General features: G+C 42.1%; 1 protein-coding gene across 1 annotated transcript in view; it reads left to right on the forward strand.

Moving 5' to 3' along the window:
- The window catches only part of trpc7b (transient receptor potential cation channel, subfamily C, member 7b), a 49,386-nt gene that overhangs the window by 16,805 nt on the left and 11,925 nt on the right, over positions 1-20,656 (forward strand). Inside the window, exons 5-7 of the mRNA XM_078260612.1 lie at positions 2,102-2,318; positions 4,086-4,319; positions 6,772-7,036. Coding sequence (XP_078116738.1) covers positions 2,102-2,318; positions 4,086-4,319; positions 6,772-7,036 — 716 coding nt within the window. The remainder of the gene's footprint in view (positions 1-2,101; positions 2,319-4,085; positions 4,320-6,771; positions 7,037-20,656) is intronic.

The raw sequence follows: 20,656 nt of genomic DNA on the forward strand, positions 1-20,656 counted from the left end.
TCAGCTTGTTTGAGTTTCCTAACTAAAAACAAAATCCTCTGTTGGGCTTTCTTTACTAGTAGAGGGACCATGTGAGTTCTTATCATTCCTATCATTTCTGTAGCCTACTCTGTAACAACAGACTACCTGAATGCCTTTTTCTCGTCTCGCGTTTCACTATCCACACCGCTGTCTTCAGACAAAAAAGTCACATCCTGAGATTGCGAGTAACAATCAGTAGCAAAAAAAATCACTTTTATTGGACAAAAAGCAAGGCTCTACAATTGCCCTATTAGGTTACATTGCAGCTCGGTTTGCGCCGGCCCGTCATTGCGATCTCGCTCAATACTGGACCAAATTAAAAGATCTTTGGTCACATCAGTCTATTAGACACAAATGCATGGGGAAATGGGGCCCAGGTTCAAAAAACGGTAGTTACCCTTTAAGCTGATGGGTGAAATGGATCAGCCTTATCAGCACAAAGGCAGAGCCATCCCAATGGCAGGAAGAGGTTTAAAGGAGGTTTTGCCGGGTTAAGATTCACCAGACAACCTCTTCCCATGTGGTTTAGTAGTGTGTGTGTGTGGCATGGGGACAGCTATTGAATCAAATGTGACACTATGCATGCAGAGCATTGAGATAGCCTGTGGGTAGTTAATATTGAACACAGCAGGTGTAGAGAGTGGCAAATGTTGGCATCTCAAATGTCTGGTGTGTGTGTGTGTGTGTGTGTGTGTGTGTGTGTGTGTGTATATGTCTTGTGCAATAATAAAAAGGTCCCTCGGTGTGGTGGAATGTTTAACGCTCCTTGTGCAGCATCAATTTACATTACATTCTCCCCGTATGGTGAATTTTGATAAACTGCTGATTGTTTGGCATCGGCAGTAGTTACTCTGACATTGTGTTATAACAGTTGCTGTTTGCATGCTAAGATGGTTGTGTAGTGATGCTTTTCAGATTTTGATCTCTAAGGGGACACAATCTCAGGAACTCTGGAAAAAGCATGAACACTAATGTATCTCAGTAAATAAAAAACAGATGTTTAGTTTGGCTGCATTTTTACACTTGTGTATAGTCACTTTGTGTATAGTCACTTTTTTAACTGCTCAAAGAAAATACAACTCAAACATGTATCATTCCCTGACCCAAAAACAAAATGTGAACGTTGTTTTATTGACAAACACAAATGAACCCAATTACCAACACAAATATGACTAGTAAAAATGTTTAACGTTAAGGCATTGTGTCATTCTGTTCTAGTGTAATTTGCAGTGACATCAAAGGGCTTTGGCATTACCTAAAAGATACCCTGTGTGGTTAACCATTAGTAGCTCTATGAGGAGAGTTTTTTTATAAGTCTCACGCCACACATTCCTGCCAATGGTTTTACATTATTTCACTGAATTACATGGTGTTAATGCACCAAGAAACACAGCAATGAGTACACAATGGCAGGGAGGAAGAAGACTGCTAGCCAGGAAAGCATGGATGTAAATGATGCAGGATTCAAAATGAATCCGCTTTGCAAATGATTTATGTGAAAGGAAATACATTCAACACATTTGTTAAAGCTCAATGATTCACACAATGTGTTCAAACAATGTCTGTCCAAAAGACAGACAGACAGACAGACAGACAGACAGACAGACAGCTAGATATTTTTATTACGAGTTGGTGGAGAGCAAACCAGAGTTAAAAGAGAGTGAATATCATACATAGTCCAAAATATGTGGATATGTGGAATGCAAAATGTTGCTCCGTGTTCTTGAATCTTTAAATAGGAAACTGTTCACCATGTTCAACAATACAATACTGTGTTTACAGCTTGTTGCGCTGCCCCAATATGTGCACAAATCTGTAAATGCATGTTTAAACAAACATTACTAATCTCTCTTTAACCTTCATTCACTAGTTGGCCCTTAGTTAGTATTTAGAAACCACAGATACACAATCTGCAACAGGTGTGTCTGTTGGAACAAAGATCTTAAAAAGGAAGTAAGCTCTCACTCTCACATTATTTAGGCACACACAACTATATATGGAAGGTGCAATACAGAATACGGCGAGGGCTGTAACAAACAAACAAAATATCTTCGTATATCCTCAATATTCTCACTTCCAGCTTGGTCAGATCCTGCGAAGTCCCTTCATGAAGTTTGTAGCCCACGCTGTCTCCTTCACCATCTTCTTGGGTCTGCTGGTTATCAACGCCTCCGACCGCTTTGAGGGTGTCAAGAACCTGCCCAATGAGACCATCACAGATCACCCGCGACAGGTGTTCAGGGTCAAGACCACCCAGTTCTCCTGGACTGAGATGTTGATCATGAAGTGGGTGTTGGGTGAGTTTTCTCTTCACACACACACACACACACACACACACACACACACACACACCAGGTCAGTGTTTCAAATTCTGCAGTTGCAGTCAATTAAAATGCAAATAGATGTGAGATAGTCACTGTCGAGGCAGATTCTCCAGCATGATAAGAAATAACCTTGATGCAGCATATGAAAGAGTCAAGGCAGAAACTTTCCTGGCAGAATTTCTTTATACATTTTGTTTTTAATCAATAAAATAAAAAATAAAAAAATCCTTATCAACATGCAAGCTAGACAAGTTAATGCTGATGTTTTTACCAAGGTTTTAAAAGTTTTTGATGCAAATCAAAAGTTGTGAAGTTACAACACAACTCCTCCCCCATAAATCAGTGAACTGTGCACCTTTATGCCCAACTTTGACATAAGGCAGAATCAAAGATTAATGCAGCACCACACCAACCAAGTGGATGAAAGCCAAAGTTATGGCAACACAACGATTCTTTCTCTTTTATCTTCCAAAGATCAAATGGAAGTTTCCTGGCTGGATGCAGCACAGGCCAGACCTGTCCTAATGATAAGCTGCAGAGACATTTGGAGGTTGACCTGAAAGGTGGTGCTGAGAAAATATTAGAGCGAGTGTTAGAGAGAAAGAAAAATGGAGGAACAATGGGATGAAAACTGAATGAAAGATGAAAGTAAAGAGAGGGGTGGAGTGTATGGCAGACAAAAGACAGGCATGAAGAAACAGATAGACAGGGGTGACAGAAAGACAAAGACGAACTCAACAGACAAAAAGCCCATGGCAATATCTGTCAGACCTCAGCTGCTTCCCATCTGTTGTTGTTCTTCCTTTCATCTACGCACACACACATATAATAACATTATGTGATTGGTATGTTGGTGCACATATGGTTCTGTTTTTATTTATTTACGTGTAATGGTGCTTGTGGTGTGTGTGTGTGGGTCTGTGTGGCTCTGTGTGTGTGCCGTGAGTGGTAGAGCAGGGTAATTATAATTCCAGCAGCATGCTTTGAAGGCCCAGTAATTGTTACAGAGACGCTACTGATCAGGGGCCTTTTTCAGTAATCAATTTTCTCCTTGTTTTGGCTCTAAATAGACAACGACAGAGTGGTTGCGTAAGAGTGTGTGTGTGTGTGTGTGTGTGTGTGTGTGTGTGTGTGTGTGTGTGTGTGTGTGTGTGTGTGTGTGTGTGTGTCAGTGGTAGAGGGAGTACTGAATCTCAGTACTTAAGTAAAAGTAAAAATAACCAGAGACATATTTACTTTAGTACAAGTAGAAGTACCACAATGGCAACCCTACTTAAGTAAAAGTAAAAAGTACCTGATTTTAAATGTACTCTAAGTATTAAAAGTAAAGGTACTTGCATAACAATTTATTCTCTTAATGTCTATATTCTAATAATAAAAAAAAAAAACAGTAGGCCTATGGGCTGTGGCATTTTAATTAAGTTAGTTTTAGGTTAATTTAATTGTGTTTACCTCTTACTCTGTGGCCCAGTTTACATTCTGACTTACAATTTTGGTTATCTATCAGGGTGATCTGCATGAAGCTCGACTTTGCATTATTTCCCACGGGACAGTGAATGCTGCACACATTTATCTAGCGAGAACGATAGTTATGTTATTGTAACTCCAGATTCTATGAGTATAGGCACAGCCCTCTAAGCTACGCTACTGGGTTGCGCTACTGGTGTGTGTGTGTGTGTATATATTTCCCATCTTTCCACAATGTATTCATGCGTTTATTTGTGTGTCCTCCATCCTCAGGTATGATTTGGTTGGAATGTAAGGAGATCTGGAGCGACGGGCCCAGAGAGTACATGATGCACCTGTGGAACGTTCTGGACTTTGGCATGTTGTCCATCTTTGTGGCGTCCTACACGGCACGCTTCATGGCGTTCCTCAAGGCGTCCAAAGCCCAGCAGTATGTGGACATGCACGTACCAGACGATGACCTCAGCAACGCTTCACTACCTGACGAAGTCGCCTACTTCACTTACGGTAAGTATTTTCTCCAAAAAATATGATGAACGGTTTTGAAGAGGTAAGGAGATTTCTCTGTGGTGTTTACAGAGATTACTTGGAGTCGGAGTTACTGTATGTGGTGCTCTTTTCTTAGCTATTGTGATTATATCACTATTCATGATAACTAGATAATTCTGTGTTGTTTGTTTTGTGTATGTTTAATCTGAAAAATTAAATTGTTTCTGCTCCACAAAATGTCAAACCACTTAACTTAGTATCTACTATACAATTTGACACCACATGATGAACTGTAAATGCTTTCATGCTTGAATCATTGTTGTGCTACATTAGTCCCTGATAAGGTTCATCAGATGATGTCATGAATAAAACAAAAAAACTGAGCTGTGACACTACAAGATGAGAGCATACATGTCATTGTTGCATACTTACCTCAAGATGTTCACACATTCTCCTGTTTGATCCTTGGCTATAGCAGCACACCACATTCAATTAGTGAATTTAATGTACTCATAATAACAAGTAAGAGCATATATATATACACACACATATTCATACACAGAATGATAAAAGAAAACCACCTGAGACAATTATTAATACATACCTTCCCTACTCTCTCTGTCTTTCTTGGAAATGGTCTATATGTCCACTTGACACATTTTAGAATATTAAATCGGGAAAACTTCAAGAGCACAGAAAATATAAACTTTTAGTTCACTTTCAGAACCCTAACTCCTCTTCAACATATTAAAACCTACTGCTGGCTGCTGGACTTCTTAGTGGCCTACTAAGGGAACCTTCATCAGTGCTGCCATCAGGGGGTCTGACTGTGTCATGACACATCAGTAAATAGATGAAAATGTATTGACTGAAAAGTGCACACACTGTGTATAATATATTTACTCATTTTCCTAGACAGTCTCAATTTAACAGCAAATTAGTGTAATATAGTATTTTTTAAAATTTTTAATTAATTCATCTCTTCTTTATCTCATTTTTCCATCTAGCTCAATTATCTTCTCCGTCTACATGTCTGACTGTGCCTTTTTTGCTGCCCCTCCCTGCTGCCTCTCTCTCTCTCTCTCTTTCTCTCTGTCCTTACTTCTCCTTGGACACACTATCCCTTTATCCCTTCTCTTTGCTTTCCACCGTCTCATACTCACTGCCTTTCCTCTAAAGCTTAGATCGGGCCCAAAAAATCAAGCCCAACCCTACCCGAGCCTGTGCACGTTGTGACACATTAACTGTAATTATGAGCCCAAACCGATTTAGACACAATATTTTTTTTAATACGTGAGCCATTATAACTGATGTTCTCAACTACAATTCCGAGTTATTTGAACTGCAGAAATCTGTTTAGAAGGGGTATGCTTGGAGAAGTAACAAAAGGGGACATTGAAGGATGACTATCATCTTTTCTGCCATGGCAAGCCTGCATCTTGTGTCTGTTCCTCGTCCCCGTTTTTTTTCTGTCATAGGCGAGCAGTGTACCGCACTTAATGCACTCGAGAAAGCCAACACATATGTTGTCACTGCCCACGACTTGTTTAAAATGGTTCCATACCTCCGACTTTCCTCCAAACTTGCTCAAAGGTCGGCTAATTCTCCTGTTTTTATTTTTTTCTTTACATCTTCAGGCTCCATGTTGTACTTAAGCTACACCACACAGCACAGCAGGCCCGGTGTGATGTGTGTGAGTGGAGGAGATGCTGCACATGATTATGGCATAGCCTTCTCCCCACCCAATTAGGCTAATAAAGTAATGATTAAAAAAACACAAATGCTTGATCGAGGATAGTGGCGGGAAAATGTCGGCCCGACCCGGCCCGTAGGTCGGGTCCAGTTCGGGCTCGGGCAGAGAATCTAAACTGTACTTTCCTCCTCCCTCATCCCCTTACATCCTTACTGGATCTGTCTTCTTACCGTACCTCCTCCTCCATCAAAACACATGTTTGAGTGCCAAGATTATACATTTTAGGGATCTCTAGCAAACATTTAGATCCCACTCTAACCAAAAGCCTGTTCTGTACATACCCAGGAATAAAGTGAGAAAACTGTGCAGCTGAAGGCTAAGTTCCTCAAGCCAGAGGAATAGAGGATTTTTACAATAGCATTTTATGGCACATTAAAAAATAGTGTGATAGTAAACCACCTTCAGATCAGGTCTTATATCAGAAAAAATATAAAAATTCTAAAACCACAAATGCAGCTGTCGATGATTACGGTTGTTTATAAATGTAGTTTAACATGAATGTTGGAGCGTACCTGATGCATCCGGTTTTATTCAGTGTGAACATTTTAGCTGGGTAAAATCTGATCTGGTGATCTATTTTATTGTCCAAATTGGAAAATAACCAGTTCCCTCGAAATTAGACAATTGCACATCAACCTCTGGTTTCTGCTGCAGCTCATTCAGATGATACATTAACAGCTTACTCAGCCGCTTCTCTTTTTCTTTCTTCTCCTCCAGCCAGGAACAAATGGCGCCCCTCAGACCCCCAGATCATCTCAGAAGGCCTGTACTCCATCGCTGTGGTGCTGAGCTTCTCACGCATCGCCTACATCCTGCCAGCCAACGAGAGCTTCGGCCCACTGCAGATCTCACTGGGCCGCACAGTCAAAGATATCTTCAAGTTCATGGTCATCTTTATCATGGTGTTTGTGGCCTTCATGATTGGCATGTTCAACCTGTACTCGTACTACCTGGGAGCCAAGTACAACCCTGCCTTTACCACGTGAGTTATGCATGCTACATGATCGCCTGTGGTTGTTTTATATCAGAAAAATAGGAACAGGTGACCTGATTTTTAACTCAACGTATGTGCTTGTGTACTTCATACATTGGAGACATATGTCTGGCTTATGGCTACATCATTATATTGTGAACTTAATTTAGTCTTATCAAAAAAAGAATAATTCATGTCCAAAGTATCTGGAAATTGGGCTTTTCCCCGGCACCATGTTGTGTTTACTGTAGCGTAGAAGAGAGATTTTCTGTAACTCTCACAGAAACAGAACCATTTCTGACTAAAGTTCAAATGGAAGTAAAATTAGACGACAAGTGTTAGTGAGAGGTGTCAATGGCGGATTCTGTAGATCAGTATTAGTATAATTTAAATGCCAAGTCTTTGATTAAAAAGAAGAAAGAAATATTAATATAGCATGCAGTTAATGAGGCAAAACATCACGGCCTATTGATCTTTTTTTTTTAAACCATTAAATGTTATATCCATATGGATGTGAGAGAGTGAGGAGCTTTTGGACAGCGTCTCAAATGTTTTTGATGCCAGTTCAACTATTTGGTAAGTTTCACTGAGACACGGGAACTTTCTCATTGTTGAATAAAGTGCCAGTCTACAGTCAGTGAATTGTATTGACCAACTCTGATCTAAAGCAAGATTTAACACCAAGAAGGTGGTTGACAGTGACATGTTGGAGCCCATTGTACCAAGTGACAAAAGTCAGCCATCTGTGTGTAACCACAGCTCGGTTAGTATGCAGACTTCATTCAGCACTTGACCAGACTCTCACAGTGAACCCTTTAAGGATAAGTTCATATTTATCCTATATATGTATATAGTATATGATATGTACATTATGCTCCTCTCCTTACTGGCCATGAAGCAATCTCTTCTGAGCACAACTACACTGTAAAAGAGGGGGAACTAAATCCAGAGTCCTTGTTCTGGCTTCAGCAGTCTAAGTTAGACAAATCAAGTGAACTATTGTTGTATTTGATAATTGAAAATCATCCAACCGAAAATGGGGCGATAGCAACCTTCAGTACGCTGAATGCACTAAAGTGCTGCATGTAACTCAATTATCAGGGTCATCCATTTTAAAAATGAGGAGTCATTTTGCACTTAAAGGCTGCAGTGCATAAAACCAATAGTACAGTGCCTTGAATATGTTCTTTCACTTTCACAGCCACATTAGCAACAAGAAATTCAACACTTATTGTATGACTTTTTACTGTAGCATTTTAACTGACAAGTTGTTGTGTAATATATCAATCTGCTTGTAAAGCAATCAAATCGCCCAACAAGTCCCCCAACACATCAATCTGAGTATGGCTGCTTCTGTCTCCTTCCTTCATTTTAGCTTATCTATGCCGTGTCTGCGTGCTCATTCTTTCACATCGGCTGCAAACACAGTGACGGTGGATCTTTCACTGTCTGATATATGTAGGAAAGTAATCCGTCTTGGGCTGATGATAGAATCTCTCAGCAAGTCTGTTTATCACTCTCTGAGGTTTCTCTCTCTGTCGCATATCATTATTCATTTTCTCAGAGGAAGATGACAGATGACATTACACCATTTCTGCTCAATCCAATAGAGCAAATCACTGCTTTACAAGTTTTCTAGCCAGAGTGGAAAAGTCTATGTAACTGCAGTTTTTCTTCTAGTACGCTAAGGTTCACACTTCCTAGTTGCAAGAAAGCCTGGACTAAAGAAGTCACACGTAGCTCTGTCTTTTTGCAAGTTTGGCAACGGGTCATCATCCCACCAGGTTAGAGCAATTGACATGTTCAAAACCAATCAGTACATTTAGTGGAGTATGGTGTTTATGCTCTTTTGCATCATTCACCTTACAGGTTTTTCATATCAGTGATGAACACATAGTGTGACTTGAATTCTTGCTCCCAGTTAACTTTGTATCAACAGGCTTTCCAACGATGATACAACTGCTTCCAGGTGTCAACATCTGTCTCCTCATAAGTTTAATCCTTGTGCTGTTGGCTTGTTTGATGTTGCTGGTTTGGAGTACTCCCAGTAAACCACACTGTAGTTTTTTGCATCGCAGTTGTCTTGCATGAGCAAGTACTAAGACCTACCTTTTCAGATATTTTAGTCCAGCTCTTTGTCCTGGATCTAAGGTTTCCCTCAACAATAGAACCAAACTAAAGGATTAAATAAGAAAGAGAGTCAGAATGACCCGGGAGCGTTGCCACCACTTTGTTGTTTCTAGTTGCTTTGGCTGTACGGTGATTGTGATTCAGTTTTCCTGGCGGACTTCAGTGTGCCAGACTGCGTGCCTATCCATCTGTCCGTCTGTTTTTCTTATCTGGTTATACACCTGGATCAAATACCTGGTGTAATAACACAAAATACCAGTCTATGTTATATTTGTGCAACCTCAACTGTTTATTTAAATGCACCAGATGTTTGGCCGCCATTATACTCATCATCATCAATCACATTCCTATCACCTGTGAGCTACGTGAAGCCTGGGAGCAATTTCCAAGTGTAGGACCTGCTGAACATTCACCTTAGATGGAATCACTAATCATAAAAGGTTTGTAATTGAACTTATAGTGTGAGAAATCTAATTTCCCATGCTGACTTACCCTGCACCTCTGTGCTGTGCATATACAGTAGCTCCTCTGCTGAGTCGCAGCACAGGGGTCTTAGAGGCTGTGAGTTCTGCTTGGCTGCCCACATGGAGCCAAAGATCCTGGCAGCGTGATGAGCAGACAGACAGAGCAGTGCAATGAGACAGAGTTAACTGACAGAAAAGCAGATAGACAGGTAGGAACAGAGACTAATGGAGTTAAAATGGACAGTCAGAAGGATTGTGGTCAGAACCAGAGTCAGACATAATAAAGACAGAAAAGACCCCGGGCCCCGGGCCCCGGATAGAAGTGCCTTATCATCACCAATACAAAGGCATTTCCATCATGAATGTATGATCTAGCTTTGTCACCTTATCACTTCCCCTCTCTGCTCTTGAGATCAACATTAAGGCTGATGTAAAAAAAAATCAGCATTAACACTGCCGTGATAAAGATAGAAACTATTTGTGGTCTTTCTTAACAACCTCTGACCGCATTTCTTTTTTTGGCCAGAAAATGTCCCTGCATCTAAATGAGCCAAACTAGTGATCCTCTGACAATTTCTCAATTGTCTACTCTGGCAATGAGAGCTGCATCGAGATGGATTTAGCGTGACGGACCCTTTTAATTCTGTTGTTGTTATCAGTCTTGCCACTAGGGGTCAGTCTGGCTCTAAATGTTAACCTGTCTGTATAGTGGTTGACAGAGCCAAAGCCTGGACTGAACTGTGCAGAGAGACAGTATTTCATTTATTTTTCTACTGTGTCTAATTTGTTGTTGATGCAAATCTAATCAACGTTTATTTCTATTATTTTGACTCTAAGTGTCTCATAGAATTTGCAGTCTGTGCACTGTGTGTCTCTTTAGTGTCAGTACATGTCCCACTCAATTCAATTATGAGGTGTGACTGCAATATGTTTGGTAGGACTGTTGATAAAAGTGTGTGTGTGACTTTAGCTATCTGACAGGACATGTGTGATGCATGCACAGCTGGATAGGGCTTAATGACGACTGAGCAGTAATAGCCACACATACCCAATCCCCAGAGGCACGAAGACTCACACACACACACACACACACACACACACACACAAACACTTGCACGTGCACTTTGTTGAATGCCCACCCATTAATGTGCAAATACATTTAGCAGAAAAACACACACAAGGGCACATTCATAGTGTTGTTTTTGTCTAGTCTTTGTGTCAAGCTGTCATTTTAGTTTTTATATGTTTTAGTAATAATACTCTTTTTAGTGTAGTCAAGTTTCAGTTGACTAAAAGTCTGAGCATTTTAGTCTTATTTTAGTCAGAATTATCCATGACTATTGTAGTCTAGTTTTAGTCGATGAAAACTGATGACATTTTAGTCTAGTTTTAGTCAATGAAAATTGTATTTTAGTCTCTTTTTAGTAATGCAGTTCTATTTAATCCAGTCAATATTTATATGTGTATATATATATAGTATAGACAAAACCAAAATGTTAGCCAACAAGGGATGCTTAGTACACATGGAGTCAGTCAGGTAGGAACTAAGAACCCACACACACACACACACACACACACACACACACACACACACACACACACACACACACACACGTATGTCTCAATCTTTTTCCACAACACATTCCGTTTTCTTTTCCACTTCTATGTAATGAAAGTTTTTCCAAATGTCGTTTATTCTTTTTCTCTCAAAGATGAATCCCGGCTGGGCGGCCACGGTCCCAGCTTTCTCTGTGTCAGATTAATTTAGTTTAGTGTCGTTTACGCTCGTCTCACGCTCTAACTCACCGCTGCATCTTCTAAATTAAATAATGCCACGACAGGGCTTGACGAAGTAACGTCGCCTGCTAGCCTGACAAGCCAGACCCACATCAAGATGTTGGGTCTGGGAACTCACCATTGACGGAGCTCAATCCGAGGGGCGGGATAAACGGTTGTCTTTCATATTCCCTCTGCACGCATTGGATAGCGCTACAACCAGGCAGAGCAATGAAGAAGGTAGCGAAGCTAGTTGATAGATTAAACTTTTGCCGTATCCGGTCGGTAAAACTCTGAACACATCTTCCTTTTTTAAGAATGATTTCAGTGCCGTTCTTTGTTCTTTTCTCAAAGACAAGCTTAACTCCAAGTCTTCCAGAAGACTGCTGGCCATAAATCCCGCCTACCGACTCTATACACAATGTGATTGGCCTGACCAGAGTTTGGTTTTTCCAGCTCGCAAGCCAACGGAGAGTGCCTAGACCCCCCTGGCTGCAAAATAAATTTGCTGCCACTAGGGTGCGTCTAGATATCTAGGCTAGTCGCCTGCGTCTACGCAGTGCGACCCGAGTGCGACCTGATGCAGCCCCTGAAATGAGACACAGGGAACAGAAATACTGCAAAATAATAATAACAACGCGACTAAACAAGACAAAATAACGTTCTAACATTTTGTCTCGTCTCATTTTGGTCAACGAAAGAGACATTTTAGCATAGTTTTTATTTTGTAAACCACATTTAGTCTCGTTTTTATTCGTCAACAATATTGCATTATACATTTAATTATAGTAATCGTCACATGACCAGCATTTACATTGCGTCTCGTCTCGTTTTCGTCACGTGATAAAGGTTAGTTGACAACGATATTTAGTCATAATTTTTGTTGACAAAAACAACACTAAACATCCACACATCTTCTGTGTTTGTTTTTGCATATGTTATAACAGGTGCTTAGGTGGACATACACACATTTATGTACAGATCAATTCACACATACAATTATAAGGATTTTAATTTGGACAGCAGTGGACCCGTCTCTATGTTCTAGTCAACCATGCATATCAACAATGCACAGACAGACAGACAGACAGTCCAAGTGGGAGAAGACAGGACAGTCGTAGGTGGAAGCCATGCATATTTTTTGGCAGAGTAAAAGAAAAAGACACCGCGGTGTGTCAAGCACTTCTAAATCTAAATAATGATCATACTGATGCTTAAGTGAAACAGTGGAGATAATACTGAATAGATACAGCACAATCATATGGACAGCTAACAGCACCGCCACAAAGTAGGGAGATGAAGTCCATCAGGATGAGGAGGAGGAGGATGGGGGAGATGGAGGGAATGAGGGATGAAAAGATAACCACAGGGAGAGATGTATATGCAGGGGAAGGTGTTATTGGCTCGGCTGTTTGTTCAGGCAAAATGTGGGAGACCAGCCAGGATGAATAGACAAAGGAGGAAAAAGAAGGGAAAAGGAATGAGAGAGGATGAGAGAAGGTCAGGCAGACTGAGCAACAGACAGAAGAAATGCCACACAGGCTCAGCACAGATTTAACCAGTAACCATTTGAAAAGGTGGGAACAAATCAGAAAATAACTCCTATACAGTATACATATTTTGTCAGCTGTTTTTTTCCAGCAGTTATTATTACTTTTCACTTAACTGCTGTTTATATACCATTATGTTCTATATTATGTTATGCTGGTTAAAGTTATTAAGTTTCTTTGGCAACATGGACCTTCTTTTCATATCAGTGAAACATGCATATATTTGAATTGAATTGAAAGACACAAGCAAGACAGTAGGCATATGAGATTAAAGCCAAAGACAAAGACATGTAATCCAATGTAACTGACAAAGAGACATGAGACAGACAGAGAGAGAGAGAGAGAGAGAGAGAGAGAGAGAGAGAGAGGGCGGGGACAAAAGAGAAGAGAAGAGTGGATAAATGATGGTGCATTCAAAAGCAGAGACGAAGATGCAGGCTACAATAGGAAGTTTGAAGTGGAAGTGAAGACTGAGAGATCTGGGATCTGGGTGAGGGAGACTGAAAGAAGGATAAGAGGTGGCCGGGAGAGCCGAGAGTGAAAGAGGTGGTTGAGACAGAGCAAAAGAAAGAGAGAATTTATTACCTCTGAAGGCGGGGCAGAGGTGTCGTGTTCAGCCTTTACCAGTCAAGCACATCTGAATGTCAAAATGAGGAGTGGAGACACAATTCCAATTAAGGCGAGACCGACAGAGAGAAGAGAGAAAAAGAATGCATTCACGTGGTGTGTCCAACATGGGCTCTTAAATGTCTATGCTCGACCCAGTAGCTTTAGAGTTTGTGCCTATATTCAGTATTTTTCAATAAATTCTTCCATTATCATGACAAATGATGTCAAGCATTCAATTCCCCTCTTGGTGAGATGTAAGATGCAGTCTTTGTGTTGAAATTCATTCCTTTAGTTGAGCTAAGAGGCTGTAGAGCGGGGAGATCACCCCACATATGTTCATGGAAACGCTTCCATTCTGGTCATTAGACCATCACATGAAGAATTAATTAACTATAGCTACGTTGATAATTCATAGTAGTCCCTCATTTCAGACAAAGGTACGAGGCAAACAGGCTTCTAATTTCTTGTCTGCTGCCGTCAACTTTGTAAGGTAAAATGGCAACTTTCATCAGCAGATTTTATCAGCTGTAGCTAGCGAGCTAATAAAGTTAACGTTAGCTCAATGAGTTGGTTGAAAACCCTGTCCCTGGCTAAATTCTTCAATGTTTCCAGCTATCTCACCATAAAAAAAGGGTCTTAATTATGCACACCATGGCTACATACATGATGATGTGCTATATCACTGAGGCTAAATCTGCATGTCCAAGACAAAAAGTCAGTCTGCTCACCAGCCGAGGATCCATGTAATACATGAAAACAAAGTCAAAGTAATTGTGATTGAAGTCCCAGTACTATAAGCATGATAAGGAAACATGTAAGATCAGACTATTTGTGAACCTTGGTTGCTTAGCTTACATACTCAGAGCAAGACAAAGTTGTATTTTCAAACAGTATGTTTCCGTTTTAAGGTTTCAGTGGAAGAAGCTTTGTGGACTATGAATTGAATTTGGTAAATGTAACGCTTGGGCTATAATATTGCAGTTAATGGGTTTGGCTGGGGTTGCTGAATTGTGAACTTCCTCAAATCCATGTGTTCTTGGTTTTGGAAACGCTAATAAAGACAACACGTTTTGGGGGCACCTCTACTGTAGCCCCATGCACAGTGCTTCAACATGTAGAGAAATCCTTGCCTCGTTAAGGTAACTAAGCTATGACTGGACTATTGCTAATCTAGGGAGGAGTTTGATGAACATATGAAGACAACACAGACTAACAGAGAGATAGTGAGGGAGCAGGCAAATTTAAAAACAAAAGTTGACGTTCTTGATTCAGTATCAGAACACTCTTAATTGCTCGTCTTGTGGTGTTGTATTCCCCACTTAATAAGATTTCTCTCACAACTTGCCTGAAGATGCAAAAACAAAACAGCTTCATTTTGTATCCTGCTGCCTGTCACACAAATATACACACACTCATAAACAGACACACTCATGAGACACACACATCCGATTTTGTTCTCTATCACACACACACACACACACACACACACACACACACACACACACACACACAGGCAGGCATCTCTCAGGAGCAGCATTCATTCATTACAGTAAAACCCGAAGTGGGCAAGGCCCAATGCCTGTTGTCGTCATGGTGACACTTCATTTGCGGCAACAGATTAAGAATGAGTCTCAATTCAATATTTAAAGATGTTTCTTCTATAGTTGTCTGTCTGACTACTTGTATGTCTGCAGGAGAGGAGAGGAGAGGAGAGGAGAAGAGGAGAGAGGAGAGGAGAGGAGAGAAGAGAAGAGGAGAGAAGAGGAGAAGAGAGGAGAAGAGAAGAGGAGAGGAGAAGAGGAGAGGAGAGTAGAGGAGGAGAAAAGAGAGGAGAGGAGAGGAGAGGAGAAGAGAGGAGAAGAGAGGAGAGGAGATTGAGAAGGAGAAATTTAATATCTTGCTAATGACTGAAGGGCAAAAGGAGAGAGACCGAGCAGAAGGCTGGGTCGTCCACAAGGTCTACATTTACACTCAGCCAATGTGAGAATCTTGCTGCAGATTAAGCAAAGAGGACAAATATATGAGAGTGGAAAAATAATGGGGAAAAAAGAAAAGTATTAATCATACGATTAGAATGAGTGACAGAAATAGCTTAAAGCTGATGGGATGAAATATGGAAAGGGCGTGAGAGGAGGGAGGGAGGGTGATACGTAGAAAGATATAAAAGCAAGTGCAATGGGAATATAATGAGAAAATGGGTGAGCGAGATAACGAACGAGAGGCAGAGATGATAGTGAAAGAGAGGAGCTAAGACAGCGATAGAGACAAACTTAAAGTGTAAAGCAAGAGAGACGGAGAGCATGTCTATGGGGGGGGGGGGGTTCCCCTGTACTGTTGGTGATTGGGTTTGGACTGCTCTGAGGTGACTCACCAGTCCCCCACTTGTGTGTGTGTGTGTGTGTGTGTGTGTGTGTGTGTGTGTGTGTGTGTGTGCACGCATGTGAAGCCGTTGTGCTATATGCATCCCATTGGGAGCTGTCACTCTTAATAACAGATAATAACACTGTCCGTCTCTGTCTCCAGATGCCCACTGTCCCTGCTGATTCACTGCCTGAATGATGTTAAAACACACACACGCACACACACACAAGTTTGAAATGAAATAATCTCATTCTTACGTTGTTAGAAAGTCTCCCATTATCCAGAGTAGCGAGCGTCTCATATATCTCAGTTACAGGTTATTGCATAATACACACATGACCAGTACCTGAGCTGACATTAGCAAAAGACAAATTCAAATTTATCAATGTTGTTGATCTCCAAGGATACATTTTAGATATTTCATAATTACACTACCTCCCAGAGAGGCATCTCACGCAGATTTCAGTGAATCAAATAAGCAACAAACAAGGTTGGCAAAACAGATGATGGTGCACAGCAGCACCGGCTGCTCATGCATTAACATTATCCAGGAGGGAAGACGACCCTCTACTCATGTATATACTTAAAGAGTTAATTTGCAAAAACAGATATTGGTGGTTTTGTTGGTTTATTAATTTTAAGAAGGGCCTTTATCGGTTTGATTTTGTTTTTTCGAATGAACTCTTCACTTCTCTCCATATTCTATCTGTATTGTGGATAGAAGTGAGGCGGTGGAATGCATGTACATTAGCACATGGGGGATTTGGTGCTGGAAGGACTCTCAGTAACGCTGCCAACACATAAATGTCGTACACATTTTTGGAACTGTGTATTAAACTACCAATCTGCCTGTCATGGGACAGCTGTCCTTGGGGTGTTTGTGTCTGTTTCTCTCTCCCCTTTTCCCTCTCTGTCTGTTTTGCCGGAGCGGCGGAATGTAGGTCAAGGGGCGTGGCCGGGCGATCTACCTACCTGCACTGCTGCTGGCGATTCTTCAATCTCATCTGCTCGGCTGCTGCTGATTCTCCTAATCACGGCTGCAGTATCTATGCTATGGAGAAATACATAGGCGACTCATTGGCGGCCGGCATTATCCGCCCTTCATCGTCCCCTTTGGGAGCCGGGTTTTTTTTTTGTTGACAAGAAGGATAAGACTTTACGTCCCTGTATTGACTTCCAGGGGTTAAATAAAATAACAGTCAAAAATAAATATCCCCTGCCGCTAATCAACTCGGCTTTTGAACCCCTTCAGGGGGCCACTGTTTTTTCTAAACTGGACCTTCGAAATGCCTATCACCTCGTTAGGATTCGGCAGGGGGATGAGTGGAAGACTGCGTTCAACACGCATCTGGCACATTTTGACTATCTAGTCATGCCTTTTGGGCTTACCAATGCCCATGCTGTCTTCCAACACTGGTAAATGATGTTCTGAGGGATTTTTTTGGACCGTTTTGTTTTCGTGTATTTGGATGATATTCTCATTTTTTCCAAGTCCCCAGGAGAGCATGTGACACACTTTCGGCAGGTTCTTCAGCACCTCCTGGAGAACAAACTGTATGTGAAGGTGGAGAAATGTGAATTTCACAAGCAGTCTGTTCCATTTCTGGGGTTCATCATCGAGAAAGGACAGGTTAAGGCGGACCCCGAGAAAATCAAGGCGGTGACAGAATGGCCCACACCATCAACCCGTAAGCAACTCCAACGTTTTTTGGGCTTTGCGAACTTTTACAGAAGGTTCATTAAAGACTTCAGTCGGGTGGTCGCTCCTCTCACTAAACTCACATCCCCCAAGGTGCCTTTCCTGTGGTCCCCTGATGCAGAGCAGGCTATGTGTGTATTGAAAGAACTGTTTTCCACTTCACCTGTGCTGATTAACCCTGACCCTGCTTTGCAGTTCATTTTGGAGGTGGACGCTTCGGACTCTGGAGTGGGAGCCGTCCTCTCCCAGCGCTTCCCCTCAGATCAAAAGCTTCACCCTTGTGCTTTTTTCTCGAAGAAGCTGTCACCCGCCGAGAAGAATTATGATGTGGGAAATCGCAAACTACTGGCAGTGAAGCCGGCGTTAGAGGAGTGGCGGCACTGGCTGGACGGGGCAGAGCAGCTGTTTGTGGTCTGGACGGACCATAAAAACCTGGAATTCATTCAATCCACCAAGAGACTCAACTCTCGCCAAGCCCGATGGGCTCTGTTTTTCAGCAGATTTAATTTCACTCTGACATTCAGACCTGGGTCCCGTAACATTAAACCTGACTCTCTGTCCCGCCAGTTCACGGATTCTGAGGAGACTGGCGAACTGGAATCTGTCCTATCCCCCTCCTGCGTGGTGGCTGCAGTCCAGTGGGAGATTGAGTCACTTGTTAAAGCTGCTCTAGCCACGGACCCTGGACCGGGAGATGGACCCCCGGATCGTCTTTTTGTTCCTGGGGCGGTACGGGCTCAGGTACTGCACTGGATTCACACCTCTCGCTTGTCACCCAGGGAGGCAAAGGACTCTTACCCTGTTAAGAAGACACTTCTGGTGGCCTGCTATGGAGGCAGATGTCCGGGCGTTGTTCAAATTGCGCTCGTGGAAAAGCATCTCATCAGTCTCCCTCGGGTCTTCTTCAACCTCTTCCGGTCCCCAGTCGTCCCTGGTCCCATATTGCCCTGGATTTTGTTACCGGCCTGCCTAAGTCTGAAGGTAATGATACTATTCTTACCATCGTGGACAGATTCTCTAAATCTGTTCATTATATAGCATTACCAAAATTACCGTCAGTGAGACAGCGGACCTCTTAGTCCAACATGTATTCCATCCCCATGGAATACCTGTGGACATTGTTTCTGATAGAGGCCCACACTCTCTCGGGTGTGGAAAGTGTTCTGTGCTGCTCTAGCTGTGTCTGTTAGTCTGTCATCAGGTTTTCATCCTCAATCCAACAGACAGACGGAGAGAGCTAATCAAGATTTAGAAGCGTCTCTTCTACGTGTGGCTCCCTTACCACCTCTGCCACTGGCCTCTCTCCTTTCGAGGTAGCCCTGGGTTACCAACCCCCCCCTATTTCCTGCTCAAGAGAGGGAGTTGGCGGTTCCTTCGGTCCAGGAGAACCTTCGCCGTTGCCGTAAGGTTTGGAGTGATGCCCGGGAGGCCTTGCTGCGGACCTCCGAACGGAATAAGATGGTGGCAGATAGGCACAGGACCCCTGCACCCCTGTTTCAGCCTGGGCAAAAGGTATGGCTCTCTTCCAAGAATGTTCCTCTCCGGACAGAGTCTCGTAAATTATCGCCTCGATTTTTAGGACCTTTTGAGATCGAGGCCATTGTGAACCGTTCCGCTGTATGGTTGAAATTGCCGTCGGCTATGAGGATACACCCAACCTTCCATGTCTCTCAGTTGAAGTCCGTTTCCACCAGTCCTCTGTGTCCCCCTGCTGATCCCCCGCCTCCTGCTCGGCTGATAGACGACCATCCAGCCTACACGGTTCGGAGACTCTTGGATGCTCGTCGGCGGGGTAGGGGTCTTCAGTACTTAGTGGATTGGGAGCGGTAGGGGCCTGAGGAGAGAACTTGGGTACCTAAACGTTTTATTCATTAAAAGACACTAAAAACTTCCTCTCTGTGTCCGTGTCGTGATCCTCTGTGTTCCTGGGTCATAGCCACAGCCTTAACACTGCCCACGCGAATAGATGAACAGTGTGTATAAATAGCCAGCTACTTGGGGTGTGTGTGTGTGTGTGTGTGTGTGTGTGTGTGTGTCTGCAAGTGTCTGGTTTAATGGCACATTAATGTTGCATGGAACAAAGCCCTTCATCATTATCTACACTCACTTCTTTTTCTTTTTTTTGGTAACTTCAAAATGTAAATCGAGTGAGCATTTCACACGGGTAAGAAGGAGATCTGGAAGACAAAATAATTTGATTTAAAAAGATAATTGGGATATAATGTAATAGAGACCAGATAATTTCCCTCTTTTTTATTTTGTTTCATATTTCAAAGCCCCAGGAAAGCATTTGGATTTTACAAGAGAGGCTCCAGATATGTGACCAGACATTATTTAAAGAGAGAAGGCTCAAAATAACAGGTTTCCAAGGCAAGGCCACTGAAATCACTTTCCTCTGCTCTCCTGATTGCACGATAGACTGGTGGACGCCTATGATGTGAATAGTGAGTGAGAAGACGGTATTGTTGATATAAGCCTTCGGTCGCTGCTTGTCTCGCAGCAGTGGTCTGTCTGGTGTCTAGGCCATCTATTACAGCAACACAAAGAAGAACTACTATTAATGCTTGTGAATGTGCTTACACATGCCTCCAGTGTGGGATGTCACTGTAATGTGTTTGCGCTTATGATAGTAATACTGTAATGTGCATCCATGTTGACAGACGCTTATTTCTCAAACTAGTTCAAATGTCATTCTGGTTCTAAAGAAAAATCCTTTCTATGGTTAGATGTTATCGCTGCATGTTTCTCTGGTCAGAAACAGATTCATGTTACTACTATTAATCTCAGTTTAGAACACGTATGTTGGAGCCGTTAAATAAACCAATGCCTTGGTGCACTTATTGCTATTTTCCCTGTACTTGTTTTTCTTGACAATAATTGATTGAACACATTATGTATGTGACCATTTCTTGTTTTGGAAAATGATCTCATGTCCTGATCCTCATAAAAGTGTTCTAAGTTTGGCAGACAATTTCATGTTCATATAGGATCCCATAGTGCACTGATTGAAAACATGTTTTCGAGGCCTTTAAGTCTATGA

The sequence above is a fragment of the Sander vitreus genome, chromosome 10 (assembly GCF_031162955.1).
Source record: "Sander vitreus isolate 19-12246 chromosome 10, sanVit1, whole genome shotgun sequence".
NCBI classification, from domain to species: Eukaryota; Metazoa; Chordata; class Actinopteri; order Perciformes; family Percidae; genus Sander; species Sander vitreus.